Below are 15218 nucleotides of genomic sequence, written 5' to 3' on the forward strand. Positions count from 1 at the left end.
ATTCATTCATTCAGTAGTATTTATTGAGCGCTTACTATGTGCAGAGCACTTTACTAAGCGCTTGGAATGTACAATTCGGCAACAGATAGAGACAATCCCTGCCCATTGACGGGCTTACAGTCTAATCGGGGGAGACAGACAAAAACAATAGCAATAAATAGAATCAAGGGACTGTACACCTCATTAACAAAATAAATAGGGTAATAAAGATATATACAAATAAGCAAATGAGCACAGTGCTGAGTGGAGGGGAAGGGAGAGGGAGACTGTAAGCCCGTCAAACGGCAGGGACTGTCTCTATCTGTTGCCGACTTGTTCATTCCAAGCGCTTAGTACAGTGCTCTGCACATAGTAAACGCTCAATAAATACTATTGAAAGGGGAGGTGAAGTGGGGGGGCAGAAAGGCAGCAGAGGGAGCAGAGAGAAAAGGGGAAGCTCAGTCTGGGAAGGCCTCTTGGAGGAGGTGAGCTCTCAGTAGGGCTTTGAAGATCCGCACACTCTGCTCCCCTAATGCCAGCACATCCTCTGTACCTCGAAATCGTCTCACTCAACCCCTTGCCTACGTCCTCCCTCAAAAACTCCCTCCCCCTTTATATCTGACAGTCCAACAGTCTCCCCACCTTCAGAACCCTCCTAAAATCACATCTCCAGAAGGCCTTCCTTGTCTTAGCCCTCATATCCCCTTTCCACCTCCCCTCTGTGTACTTGACCGTATACCCCTTAAGCGCTCTGGTACTCGCCCCAGCCCCCCCAGCACTTAATCTTCAGTAATTCATTCTATTGTCTTTCTCCCGCCGTAGCCCGGAAGTTCCTTGCGGGCAGGGATCACGTCTTCCAACTCTATTATATTGCACTTTTCCAAGCGCTTGGCACAGTGCTCTGCACATAGTCAGTGCACAGTAAACACCATCGATTGAAGGATGGATGGATGGATGGATTTAGGATAGTGTCAGCAGGCCCAGGTCCAGCTTCCTTAGAATTCTTTTTTGCCAAGATCGGTCCCTTTAGTTGTGTAGTACAACCGACTTGGATCTCTCTCGGGCTGGAAGTTCTTCCTTCTTTCGGAGGCATATCAGCATTTGATGTTCTTGTCCCTTTTCTCTCAGGTGCTGCCTTGTTTATTGAGACCCTTCTCCTTCTTCCTCTATCATCTTCCATCGGCGACTGTCACCAGCCTTCTGCAACAGTTAATGAACCTACCTCAAAGTGCATCTGCACCAGCCCCTGCCAACCCGCACCTCACCGCTGTGCTCCAGAACAAGGTGCTTCTTTCTCTCGCCCTCTCCAGCCTCTAGACTGTAAGCTCGTGGTGGGTAGGGAGCGTGGCTACCAACTCCGTTATTTCGTCCCCTCCCGACTGCTTAGTACAGTGCTTCGCGCACAGTAAGCACCGTGTAAACCTTGGAATGGAACCCAACACCATATTGGAGGGAAGTTGGAGGTGACGGGGCCTCTTGCTACAGGAGAGGCTGGTGACCTGAGCGTTCTTTGGTGGCCTGAGTGTACATCCAGCATAAGGTTAAACATCCCGAGCACCTTTTTTTAAAGAACTGGAGACAATTATACTCTCACCTTCCCTCGTTGAGCTAAAACTTTAGCTCCAGGAGCCCTAAGTGGAACATCAGCTAGGTTGTTGATTGGGGTGGGGAGGGCAAAGAAGGGAGAAAGGGTTTTGGGTGGTTTATACAATGTCTGACGTATAAGTCGCCAGACCTGAGGTTAGCAAAATTCTTGGCTTCTTCCGCGTGTGTCTTCTGTCCTAAAAGTTGTCCCTGAACGTTGCTATCTCGTGTACCTGGTGCCCCTAATATGTAAGACACCATCATAATTGGCGAGAAAAGCCTCTTCATCCTTGAAACCTGTTTGAAGAGGTCACACGTGATAATGAACAGTTCACACCCAGCTCGGTCGTAGCAGCAGCAGGAGCAGCATTTATTGAACGTCCACTCGGTGCGGGGTTCGCTCCGGGCTAAGCGGTCAGGAAGAACAGAAGAGCAAAGCGACGCATCTGCTGCCCACGTGGGTCCCGTGGGTGAAAGGAGGAGGAAAATTTTGCTCTAAAGCTGTTGAGGAACATGCCCGATCTCAATGATGTTTCCTGGGAGTTGCTGAGTAGTGAGGCCCCAAAGGTACCCTCTAAAAGAGAAGCAGAGTTGTTCAAGTGGATAGAGTACGGGCCCAGGAGTCAGAAGGACACGGGTTCTAGTCCTGTCTCCGCCCCTTGCCTGCTTGTGACTTTGGGAAAATCACTTCACTTCTCTGTGCCTCAATTGCCTCATCTATAAAATGGGAATTGTGACTGGTAGCCCTCTGTGGGACAGAGACTGTGCCCAACCCGATTATCTCGTGTCTGACCCAGCACTTAGTATGGTGCCTGGCACATAGCAAACACTTAACAAGCACCGCAATTATTATTACTACTATTATTAAAACCACTGATCATAAATAGATGAAGCGCAACAAGTCAGAACACTGACAAAACCTGTTGAGCAAACGTCCAGACCCCGTCGATGAACCAAGGTCCCGTGGTTCTTTCGGGATCGCCTTACTCGGTTCTCGTCTTTTTCGTCCTCCCTTTGTGGGAGCCTCGGCTGAGGGCGACGGGTCCTTCTAGGCCTGTCAGGGCTCCCAATCTCCCGTCGTCATCTACCTTTCCTGCCCCCGCTCCTCCCAATTATCCCAGAGGCCCAACAACCGTCGGCTTTGCCGGAGGCCTTCGTGGAGCCCTGACCCGGACAGAGAAGGGGTAGTGACCCCCCCGGGCTGACCTTGCCAGCTAAGGAGGGTCACTGCCCCGGCCCTGGCAGGACTGGAAGCAGCCAAAACCGCAACAGGGAAGGCGTAAGAGAAAGAAGAGGGGCACCGCGGCACGCGGGGGGGCAGGGAGGAAGAACGAAGCCAGCCGTGGCGGCTGGAGCTGGAGGCCCATCGGGGAAAAGCTCAGTGTGGCGTAGTGGACAGGGCACGGGCCTGGGCGTCAGAAGGTCAGCTGTTCCAATCCCGGCTCTGCCACTTATCTGCTCGGAGACCTTAGGCAAGTCATTTCACCTTTTTCTGCCTCAATTACCTCATCTGTACAGTGGGGATTGAGACCGTGAGGCCCGTGTGGGACAGAGACTGGGTCCAACCTGATTCGCTCGTAGCCACCCCGGTGCTCAGTACAGGGCCTGGCACATAGTAAGTGTTCAATCAGTGCCGTAATTTCTGAGGCGCCGGCCCGTAGATCGCTTTGTGCAGCGATTGCCCTCTAGACAGCCGAACACGCGGTGATGGGTTGGTCAACTCTTCGCGTTTATTTTGGATTGTGTGTTCTGTATCCCAAGGGAGTAGTCTTATTTATTGAGTGCTTACTGTGTGCGGAGCACCGTACTAAGCAATAACAGTAGAACAGACGCATTCCCAACGAGCTTACAGTCTGGAGGAGTAGCAAGCCCTGAGAGGAGGTTCCCGTTGGCCTGTCGCGTTTCATCTCTCCAGGGGGAAAGTTCCGCGGCAATTTATGACGTGAGCGTGATTTCTCCCTTGCTCTACCCTCCCGTGGCCCCTTTCAGCCCCGTCTATTTCTGGGCCTAGAATGATTAACGTGTCAGGCAGATCCAGGGAGGCCATCTGCAGATCAAGAAGAGGGCTAATTGAGAAGTGACCGGTGTCCTCCTTCAAGACGGGCCTACCTTTACAGCGAGGACAGGGGACCTCGCGAGAGAATGACGAGGAGAAGAAACGTTTAACGGGTCTGGTTCTCGGGTCGAGACCGGACAGGCCGTCCGTGTTCTGGAGGGCGGGCGAGGTCCGGGTCCGTCGCCTAATCCCTCGCCTCCGCCTTGCAGTTCGGCCTGTCGCTGCTCTATCTGATCCTGAGCCGGGGGGAGGAGCTGCAGAGTTCTGATGCTGCTACGGAGCTGATGCAGGACAACCAGTGGTGAGTCCCGCCGCGACCCTCTCGGACGCGGCCCCCCCCCGGCCCCGCGGCCCTTAAGTTCCCGCCTTTTCTCACGCTGCCTCGGTGGCCTCTCCTCGCTAGGACAGAGTTGATGTTCGTGGCCACTCGAGAACTCCTGCGGGTCCCCCAAGCCACGCTGGCCAAGCCGGTCTCCACGCCCGCGAACCTCGCGTCCCTGTTCTCCCGCTACGTCGACCGACAGAAACTGAACCTGCTGGAGACAAAGCTGCAGTGAGTACAAGCCCGGCGGGCCGGACCGCCGCGGGATCGGCGGCCCGGTCGGTGAGGGAAAGGACGTCGAGGCGGGGGGCCGGGGGCCCGCTCCAGTCGAGGGTAGAGAGGAGAGGGGGAACGGTTCCGACCCTCACCGCCACCCTCCCTTCCTCCTCCCCCACCCGGCACCTCCACCCTTGGCCTCGCCTGTCCCGTTAGGTTGGTTCAAGGGATGCGGTGAAGGATCTCCACGTCCCCGGTGCCTCCTGCCATCCGCACTGCTGCCATCACCAATGGAGTGTTTTCGACGTGGGAGGGGAGACGGCTCCTTCCCCCAAAGCAGAACCCGGAGGGATCGTTTCCCCCGTAGATATCCGGTGTTTGGAGAACGGCCCTCCTCCTCTTCCGCCTCCCCCCCCCCACCCCTCCCCGCCCCACCGCTCTGTGAACTTGGCTGGGTGTGACTTCCATCGCTTTCTCCCCTTCGCTCTTAAGTTCCAATTCTGCATGCCCCTCCCCTCCCCCCGCACCGGCCCTCCCCTGCCCATTCTCGATTTTCTTTTCCGCAAAGTCCCCCGTAGAATCCCCCGACCTCTCCCGTGGGACTGGCGTGAAAGGCCTCCCGCCCCAGGAGGACGTCCCCTCCCCCTTGTCCTGCTGGAGAATCTTCCGCCCCCCTCGTCTCCTGTCACGGTTTCCCCCGGGAGAGATGGTTTCCGGGGACGAGAGGGAGTTAGGCGGAAAGACCCACCGTCCACCCGGTGTGGGAGCCCTCCGGAGAGTGAGGCTGCCGACTTGGGGGGTCGGAGAGGGCGGTCGGGGCCGGGGAGAGGGCCGGGGGGATAGTCCTTGGCCTCTCGCCCTGTCCTCCGTCTAGAAGGCTGTCTGCCGAGAGGTGGAGGATTCTCTTTGTGCCTCTCTCTGGAGACTTACTAGGTGAGTTTTCTTTCGCCCTGACTCAAAGCATCCCGCTCTCTCTGGAGAGTTAGCCCCCGTCTCACGTGAGGGGCCTGCCCGACCCCGCCCACCGTCCCGACTTGCCCCGGCCCCTTCCGATCTTTCCGTCATCCCCCCCCCGGCCCGGGGAGGCGGCCCGCGGCCGCTCCTTCTCTCTTCCCCTCCCCGGTTGCGGCGGGCGCAGGTCCGTGCCCACCTCCCTCGCCTCCTCGGCCACCCGCCCCGGACGGCCCGCTCGGCCGGGCGGCGGGTCTCTCGCGTGCTCCTCTCGGCACGCTCGCTCTGTCTTCCTGGGAACGCTCAGAGGGCCCCACCCCTCCCTCGCCCCTCGAGTTGCCCTCGCACTGCCCCCTCCCCTCACCCCGTCCCTCCGCGGGATTCTGACCTTGATGGATAGAAGCCCTTTCCAACCGTAATCATGAAATGGAGGCTGGAAAGTCCCCTCTCCTCTCTCTCGGCAGCGAGTGGGCTGCTCTCCTCGCCCCCACCCCCGCCGTCCTCTCTCGCCCGGTCCCATCCCCCTAGGTAGCCGTGGGGCCTGGGTTTGACCCCCAGCAGGAAGAGCCCCCTCCTCTTTCCTTCTCCCTCACCAAGATGATCAGGGGGACTGGGTTTGACACCCAGCAGGTACAACCCTCTGGGACCCTTGAATCCGAATGAATTTTCCATAGTCATCGCCTGCCCGACCCTTCCGTCGTACCTCTTGGAATGTGGCAGGGAGGAGGGGTCGTTTTATTTAAGAAAATGAACATTTTGCACATTGTATGTATTGTATAACCAGTGAAATTCTCCGTTATAACCACCTCCCTCCCACAACCTCCCTCCCTATCTCTCTCTCTCTCTCTCTCTCTGTCTCTCTCCCCTCTCCAGCCCCAGCCTCTTCACAGTCGCCCCTCCTCCCAATAATGCTTATCCAGCCACTCCCCACCATCACCTACAGAATATTTCTATCGCCTCTCCCGCCCTCCCTCACAGCCAATCAAGTGGACAGTGCTCTCATTTCTTCCTTCCGTGCTTTTACTTTGTTTTGGTTCCGATTAATAAAAATTAAAATTTCTAAATTTACATTTTTATAGGGTATTGTAAATAAAAACAAATTGTATACTTGAGAAATTGCCTTTTTGAGTTTCTTCTCCCAACTTTCGACTGGCCCCTTCTATATTTCCCTGTGGTGTCTCTCCCATTCCGGCATTCCTCCTGACACCCGAGGGAGGGATAAAATCTGCCTGGCACCTCCTTGCACTTACAGAGCATCCTCTTTTAAGGAACTCGGTGCGTTTGGAATGCCTGAACTCGTCCTCCAGAGTTCAAGAGCACGGGCTCTGGAGTCAGAGGCCATGAGTTCGAATCCCGGCTCTGCCACTTGTCAGCTGTGTGACTGTGGGCGAGTCACTTCACTTCTCTGTGCCTCAGTGACCTCATCTGTAAAATGGGGATGAAGACTGTGAGCCCCACGGGGGGGGGGGACAACCTGATGACCCTGTATCCCCCCCAGCGCTTAGAACAGTGCTCTGCACATAGTAAGCGCTTAACAAATACCAACATTCGTATTATTAAAGTGAGGATTAAGACTGTGAGCCCCACGTGGCAAGTGTGTCCAACCCGATTTCTTTGTGTCTATCCAGTGCTTAGTACCTTGCCTGGTCTTTAGTAAATGCTTTAACGAATATCCCGATTATTATTACTTCCACCTCTAGGTAAAACCGAAGCTAAACTGTATTAATCAATCATATTTATGGAGCTATTATATTTGTTTAAGCACTTGAGTTAGAAACAAGTTAATGAGGTTGGACACAATCCCTGGCCCACTTGGGGCTCACTGTCCAAGTCCCTGACAGATCAATCGATCATACTTATTGAGCATTTAGTGCGTGCAGAGCGCTCTCCGAACCACTTGGGAAGGTATGATATAACGGAATCGGTAGACAGATATGGGTCTCTCTCTTTAAGAAGAGAGAAGCAGCGTGGGTTAGTGGAAAGAGCGCGGTCTTGGGAATCAGAGGTCGTGGGTTCCAATCCAGGCCCCGCCCCTTGTCGACTGTGTGACAAGTCACTTCTCTGCGCCTCAGAGAAGCAGCGTGGCTCAGTGGAAAGAGCACGGGTTTGGGAGTCAGAGATCATGGGTTCAAATCCCGGCTCCGCCACCTGTCAGCTGTGTGACTTTGGGCAAGTCACTTCACTTCTCGGCGCCTCATCTGCAAAATGGGGATTAAGACTGTGAGCCCCATGTGGGACAACCTGATCACCTTGTATCCCCCCAGCACTTAGAACAGTGCTTTGTAGACACTTAAATGCCAACATTATTATTATTATTCCCTCATCTGTAAAATGGGGATTAATAATAATAACGTTGGTATTTGTTAAGCGCTTACTATATGCCGAGCACTGTTCCGAGCACTGGGGTAGACACAGGGTAATCAGTTTGTCCCACGTGAGGCTCCCAGTCTTCCTCCCCATTTTACAGATGAGGTAACTGCGGCACCGAGAAGTTACGTGACTTGCCCGAAGTCACACAGCTGACAGGTGGCGGAGCCGGGATTAGAACCCATGACCTCTGACTCCTAAACCCGTGTTCTTTCCACTGAGCCACGCTGCTTCTCAAGACTGTGAGCCCCCCACGGAACAACCTGGTCCCCTTGTTTCTATCCCCACGCTTAGAACGGTGCTCTTCTGGGCCTCGGTTACCTCATCTGTAAAATGAGGATTAAGAGTGCGAGCGCTATGTGGGACAAGGACTGTGTCCAACCTAATTTGACTCTACCCCAGTGCTCAAAACGGTGCTTGGCACATAGTGAGTGCTTAACAAGCACCATTATTATTAAAACAGCAGGAAGGGGGTGAACTTCGACTCGATTGGCAGGTTTGGTCTTGGCCTCGCTTTCATAGTTTAGGGGAAACGAGGCTTAGAGGTCACTCAGCAATACAGAGGTAGGGTTGAGTTCTTTCTCCCAATCCCCTCTGATGGATTACCCATCCAGAAAACCTGGAGATTCGGACCCTAAATTCTAGGTTGCTCAAGACAGGCAAGATGAGCTAAAAGAAGTTTTGCCTCCCAAGGTACAACTCACTCGAACCCGTGAGGAAATTTCTTTCTCACAACCTGCCCCTCCCAGTCCATTTCATTTCAGTTTCCCCACGGGAGAGGCGTTTACCTGGCATGGGGAGAGAGATGCAGAGGCAACTGACAGACCAACACGCTGTGTTTTCCTCATTCCCGGCCTCGGAGGTGAGGAATAAAGCCCTGAACTGTAGCTAGCCGAGGGACAAGAGAACCGAAGCGACGTGCCTGGGGTGTCCCCACGTTACCGGAGCGCACTGTTCTGTGCCAATTGCAACCTTTTCTTGGCCTTCGTGTTAGAACAGAGAGAAATGAAAAGATCCAAGCGGGATACCGTACGCAGGGTATCGAGACCGTCGTCACGGGATCTTTCTGCCTCAAAAACAGAGATAAAAATGGTGGTACTTCAAGTGCTTACTGTGTGCTAAGCCCTGGGCGGGGGCGAGAGAGGCGGCAGTGGTACGATACGATCTTTAAAAATGTTCATTGAGCAGGCCTTGCTAAAACTTCCTGGCTTGGCGATTCACCAAGTCGTCCTGTCAAGCGGTGAGAAAGCCAGGAGGTTGCTTTTTCTGGTCCTGACGCAAAGTAGATGCAGAATTGGATTCCGTCCACATACCGATGACAACGAAGGCCACTGTGGGGCTTCTCCCTCCCGATCCCGGCGCCGAATGCCTCGTCCCAACCCCGCAGCGCCGTGGGCCTCAGAAACCTGGCGTGGGAGTGTTGGTGTGATCCCGAACCGTTTTAACTTGGGGTCAAGTATTTCACCCGGTGGTGGTAAGCACGGTTTGCCCGGCCTTTCTGATGCAGAAAATGGCCCAGCGCGGTGACTCAGTCACTCGGCGAGACCACCGCCGTTTGGCTGCGAACGGATCGCGAGTCTCCTGGCTGTCTAGCACGCCGTTCACTTGCCAATTGCTGCACCAAAGAGTTTTCTGAAGCAGTGAAGCATTAACCCACCAAGGCTTTCATTAAACTGCTAATTTAAGGCAGCTCCAGCAATCTCTCAGGCCGGGTCCTAAGACTGGGAAATCAAAGGTGGGAGAAGAATCGGGGATGATGCGTGATGCAGGATATTCTATGTATAATAGCTTTTTTAAATTTTTTTTATATAATATACATATGCCTATAGTAGTGTATTAATAATAATAATAATGTTGGTATTTGTTAAGCGCTTACTATGTGCAGAGCACTCATCTAAGCGCTGGGGTAGATACAGGGTCATCAGGTTGTCCCACGCGGGGCTCACAGTTTTATTGCCCATTTGACAGATGAGGTCACTGAGGCCCAGAGAAGTGAAGTGACTTGCCCCCAGTCACGCAGCTGCCAAGTGGCAGAGGCGGGATTCGAATCCATGACCTCTGACTCCCGAGCTCGGGCTCGCTCTTCTGAGCGCCGCTGCTTCGCTAGCCACGAGACTCAGACTTGCCACTCCAGGTCCTTCACAAGCCCCGCTAAGAAGCAGCTTGGCCCAGTGGAAGGAGGCCGGGCTTGGGAGTCAGAGGGCGTGGGTTCGAATTCCGGATCCGCCACTTGTCTGCTGTGTGACCTTGGGCAAGTCACTTCACTTCTTTGTGCCCTAGTTCCCTCATCTGCAGAATGGGAACTCAAGGCCTGTTGTCTCTCCTAATTGGACTGTAAGCCTCACGTGGGACCTAATTATCTTGTCTCTCCCCCAGTGCTTAGTACAAAGCTGGGAACATAGTAAGCGTTTAACAAATATTATCATTATTGTTAGACACGATCCTCACCCTCGAGGATCTTACGGTCTAACAGATGATTTCCCTGGAACAGCGAAGTCCCCGAAGATTGCCCCTTTCTACTGTGAGCCCCACGTGGGACGACCTGATTCCCCTGTGTCTACCCCAGCGCTTAGAACAGTGCTCTGCACATAGTAAGCGCTTAACAAATACCAACATTATTAATTTTACCCATTTTACTTTGAATATTCTTGAATCATTTCATTTTAGCCTTTTTTACTGGAGGCTGGAACATGTTGCTATTTGTCTCTGTCTTCCCCTTCTTAAGATCCTGAGTCCCTTCGAGGGCCGTGATTGTTTCTTAATTGATTTTCCCGTCATCTAGGGCTTACTACAGTGCTTTGCACATTGTAAGTGTTCAATAAATATTTGTAATAATCATCAAGAGAAGCTGCGTGGCTAATAGAGCACGAGCCCGGGAGTCAGAAGGACCTGTGTTCTAATCCCTGCTCTGCCACTTGTCCGCTCTACGGCCTTGGGCGAGTCGATTTAACTTCTCTGTGCCTCAGTTTCCTCATCTGTTAAATGGGGATCAAGACTGTGAGCTCTATGTGGGACAGGGACTGTGCCCAACCTGATTATCTGGTAATCTACCCCAGTGCGAGTAGCGGATAGAGCACGGGCCTGGGAGTCAGAAGGTCACGGGTTCTAATCCCGGCTCTGCCACGTGTCTGCTGTGTGACCTTGGGTAAGTCACTTCACTTCTCTGGGCCTCAGCTACCTCCCCCGTAAAATGGGGATGGAGACGGGGAGCCCCATTTGGGACGGGGACTGTGTCCAACCAATTCGCTTGTGTCTACCCCAGCACTTAGTACAGCGTCTGGCACAGATTAAGTGCTTAAAAAATATTATTATTACTATTATTACAGTGCCTGGCACATAGTAGGTGCTTAACAAAATACCACCGAAAAAATCCTCTAAAAAATCTCTGATCATCTACTGGTTTTTCCTGTCTTTTCAGTCCCAATCAATTAAATGTCTTTATTGAGTGCCTGTGCGCAGAGTACTGTACTAAGCACTCAGAAGAGTACAGATGTGTAAGAAGCTCGGTCCCTACCCTCGAGTACCTTAAAATCTAACGGGGGAGACGGGCAGATTCATTCACCCATTCAATAGCATTTATTGAGCGCTTACTACGTGCAGAGCACTGTACTAAGCGCTTGGAGTGGACAATTCGGAAACAGAGACAGCCCCTGCCCAATGATGGGCTCACAGTCTAATCGGGGGAGAGAGATGGGCAAAAACAAGACAACGTAATCACGATAAATAGAATGGAGGGGGTGGACCCCTCATTAACAAAATAAATAGGGGAATAAAAATCTAGACAGACGAGAGCGCAGTGCTGAGGGGAGGGGAAGGAGCAGAGGGAAAGGGGGCTCAGCGGAGGGGAGGGGAAGGGGGGAAGGGGGAGGCGAGCCATTCGCCAAACGTTGATTAACGGTAGCAAAGGCAGGGAAGGAGAAGTAGATAAATAAAGAAATGTAGTTCGTGTAAATGGCGAATATTCATCTGCGCTCAGGGCGGCTGTTGGGTGGATGGAACTCGGCAGCTTTATCAGGAAAAGGCTCTTGGAGGGAGGTGGGTTTTCAGGGAGGCCCCGAGGACGGAGAGAGCCGGGGTCTGGGGGATTCGAAGGGGACTTTCAGGTCGGGGGAAGAGTGTGAACAAGGAGACGGAAGCTGCGAGCTGGGGGTATAGCGTATGAGAAGAGAGACGATTTAAGTCAGGGGGAGAGAGCTGGCTGAGCGCCTTAAAGCCAATAATCGAGAGTTTCTGCTTGACGCAATGAGGAACAGGTGGAGCGGTCTGGGCCACACAACAGTTTAGGAAAATGACCCGGGCCAGGAAAGTGAAGAAGGGACTAGACTGGGGAGAGGCCGATAGTCTGATCTGGGTGTGACCATTTCCTGGATCAAGATGGTGGCCGTTTGGATGGGGAGGAGTGGGGTACGGAATCACAATAATAATACTGTATTCTGTCAGCTCTGCCCCTTGTCAGCTGGGTGACTGTGGGCGAGTCATTTCACTTCTCTGGGCCTCAGTTCCCTCATCTGTAAAATGGGGATGAAGACTGGGAGCCTCACGTGGGACAACCCGATGACCCTGGAGCTCCCCCAGTACTTAGAACAGTGCTCTGCACCTAGTCAGCGCTTAACCAATGCCAACATTATTATTATTATTACTAAGCACTTTCATTCATTTATAATAATAATATTGGTATTGGTTAAGCGCTTAACCAATACCAACATTATTATTATTATTAAGCACTTTCGTTCATTTATAATAATAATAATAATATTGGTATTGGTTAAGCGCTTAACCAATACCAACATTATTATTATTATTACTAAGCACTTTCGTTCATTTATAATAATAATAATAATATTGGTACTGGTTAAGCGCTTAACCAATACCAACATTATTATTATTATTAAGCACTTTCGTTCATTTATAATAATAATAATAATGTTGGTATTGGTTAAGCGCTTAACCAATACCAACATTATTATTATTAAGTACTTTCATTCATTTATAATAATAATATTGGTATTGGTTAAGCACTTAACCAATACCAACATTATTATTATTATTATTATTAAGCACTTTCATTCATTCATTTATAATAATATTGGTATTGGTTAAGCGCTTAACCAATACCAACATTATTATTATTATTATTATTAAGTACTTTCATTCATTTATAATAATAATATTGGTATTGGTTAAGCGCTTAACCAATACCAACATTATTATTATTATTATTAAGCACTCTCATTCATTTATAATAATAATAATATTGGTATTGGTTAAGCGCTCACTCTGTGCAGAGCACTGTTCTAAGCGCTGGGGTAGATCCAGGGTCATCGGGTTGTCCCACGTGAGGCTCCCAGTCTTCATTCCCCTTTTTACAGATGAGATAGCTGAGGCACAGAGAAGTGACTTGCCTAAGGTCACACAGCCGACAAGTGGCAGAGCTGGGATTCAGTCAATCATTCAATAGTATTTACTGAGCGCTTACTCTGTGCAGAGCACTGGACTGAGCGCTTGGAATGGACAATTCGGCAACAGAGGGAGACCATCCCTGTCCAGGGATGGGGCTCGCAGTCTAGCCGGGGGAGAGGGACAGCAGAGGAAAACAGAACCATGTGTGGTATTTGGAAAGTGCTTCCTAGGCGCCAAGCACCGTTCTAACCACTGGGGTAAATTCAAGCGGATCCCATTTTCCAGATGAGGCAACTGAGGCAGAGAGAAGCGAAGAGACTTGCCCGAGGACCCACGGCCGAGATGCGGCGGAGCCGGGATTAGAACCCAGGCCCTCTCGACTCCCAGATCCCGGCTCTTGCACTTACTCTGGGCCAAGCACTGTTCTAAGCACACAAGGTCATCAGGTTGGACACAGTCCCGGGTTGGGTTCACGTTGCTAATTCCTGGTTTGTTTGTTTTTTTACAGATGAGGTAACCGAGGAGGCATAGAGAAGTTACGTGACTTGCCCAAGGTCACACAGCATACAAGTGGTGGAGCCCGGGTTTTGAACCCGAGACCTCCTGACTCCCAGGCCCGGGCTCAATCCACTACACCACGCCGCTTCTCTTCGGTCAAGTAATAATAATTACGGTACTTGTGAAGTGTTTACTACTTGAGAAGCAGCGTGGCTCGGGTTTGGGAGCCGGAGGTCCGGAGTTCGAATCCCGCCTCCGCCCCCGGCCCGCTGGGTGACTTTGAGCAAGTCACTTCTGGGCCCTCGGTGACCTCATCTGGAAAATGGGGATGAAGCCTGTGGGCCCCACGTGGGACAACCCCATCACCCTGTATCCCCACCCCCAGGGCTTAGACCAGCGCTCTGCACATAGTCAGCGCTTAACAAATACCAACATTATTAAGTCACTTCACTTCTCTGGGCCTCAGTTCCCTCATCTGGAAAATGGGGATGAAGACTGTGAGCCTCACGGGGGACAACATGATTATCCCGTATCTCCCCCAGCGCTTAGTACAGTGCTCTGCACCTAATAAGCGCTTAACAAATGCCAGATACCAGTTAGGTCGGACACGGTGTCCCTGTCCCCCTTAGGGCTCCGGCTCTTAATCCCCATTCTACAGATGTGGGAACGGAGGCCCGGGGAAGGGAAGTGACTTGTCCAAGGTCACACAGCGGACCTGTGGTAAACGCTTAACAAGCACCAACATTATTATGGTCACGGGTTCGGATCCCCACCCCGCCGCTCGCCAGCTGTGTGACTTTGGGCAAGTCACTTAACTTCTCTGGGCCTCCGTGACCTCATCTGGCAAATGGGGATTGAAAACCGTGAGCCCCACGTGGGACAACCTGATTCACCTTGTATCCCCGCCCCCAGCGCTTAGAACAGTGCTTTGCACGTAGTAAGCGCTTAACAAATACCACCGTTATTATTATGTGTAGAGCACTGTACTAAGCACTTGGAAGGAAGAGTACAGTCTAACAGAGCTGTCTGCCCTGAAGCAGGCCACTTAACTTTTCTGTGCCTCAGTTGCCTCATCTGGAAAATGGGGATTAAGACTGGGAGCGCTGGGTAGGACGGGGAATGCGTCCAACTCCATTACCTTGTATTTACCCCAGGGTTTAGAACAGTGCTTGGCACACAGTAAGCACTTAAATACCATTATTAGTATTATTAGTAGTATTATTAGTACCCACAGTGTGCTTATAGTCTAGAGAGAAATTTAAATCCCGGGGGTAGGGCAGAGGAGGTTGGTCTACCGGGGTCCATCTGGGTGCGCGCTTTCAACTTGAGAAGCGGCGTGGCTCAGTGGAAAGAGGCCGGGCTTGGGAGGCAGAGGTCGTGGGTTCGAATCCTGCCTCCGCCCCTTGTCAGCTGTGGGCAAGTCACTTTACTTCTCGGTGCCTCGCTGACCTCATCTGGAAAATGGGGACCAAGACTGTGAGCCCCACGGGGGACCACCTGATCACTTTGTAGCCCCCCCCCCCAGCGCTCAGAACAGTGCTCTGCACATAGTGAGCGCTTAACAAAAATACCGTTTGGGCCTCAGTCACCTCTTTAGAACAGTGCTCGGCACATAGTGAGCGCTTAACAAATACCATTATTATTATTATTCTCTGGGCCTCAGTCACCTCATCTGGAAAATGGAGATTAAGACTTTGAGGCCCACACGGACAGGGACCGCGTGCAACCCTATCGGCTTGTATTCCTCCCCGGCGCTCAGTACGGTGCCTGGCACGTAGTAAGCGCTTAACAAAAATACCGTAATAATTATCGTTATTATTATTACAACACGACAGGGTCGGTAGA

At 51.9% G+C, this 15218-nt stretch overlaps 1 protein-coding gene across 3 annotated transcripts in view; it reads left to right on the forward strand.

Moving 5' to 3' along the window:
• PATL1 (PAT1 homolog 1, processing body mRNA decay factor) overlaps nucleotides 1–6220 on the forward strand; it is a 34890-nt gene extending 28670 nt beyond the window's left edge. For 2 of the 3 annotated variants that reach the window (XM_029060645.2, XM_039911404.1), the window contains exons 16-19: nucleotides 1108–1263; nucleotides 3829–3920; nucleotides 4023–4172; nucleotides 4374–6220. In XM_029060645.2, the coding sequence (XP_028916478.1) occupies nucleotides 1108–1263; nucleotides 3829–3920; nucleotides 4023–4172; nucleotides 4374–4395 (420 nt within the window). In that variant the 3' untranslated portion in view covers nucleotides 4396–6220. The remainder of the gene's footprint in view (nucleotides 1–1107; nucleotides 1264–3828; nucleotides 3921–4022; nucleotides 4173–4373) is intronic. The other variant, XR_005659845.1, reaches the window with a different exon arrangement.
• The last annotated feature ends 8998 nt before the right edge of the window (nucleotides 6221–15218 follow it).

Source organism: Ornithorhynchus anatinus, chromosome 3 (assembly GCF_004115215.2).
Source record: "Ornithorhynchus anatinus isolate Pmale09 chromosome 3, mOrnAna1.pri.v4, whole genome shotgun sequence".
Taxonomy (NCBI): domain Eukaryota; kingdom Metazoa; phylum Chordata; class Mammalia; order Monotremata; family Ornithorhynchidae; genus Ornithorhynchus; species Ornithorhynchus anatinus.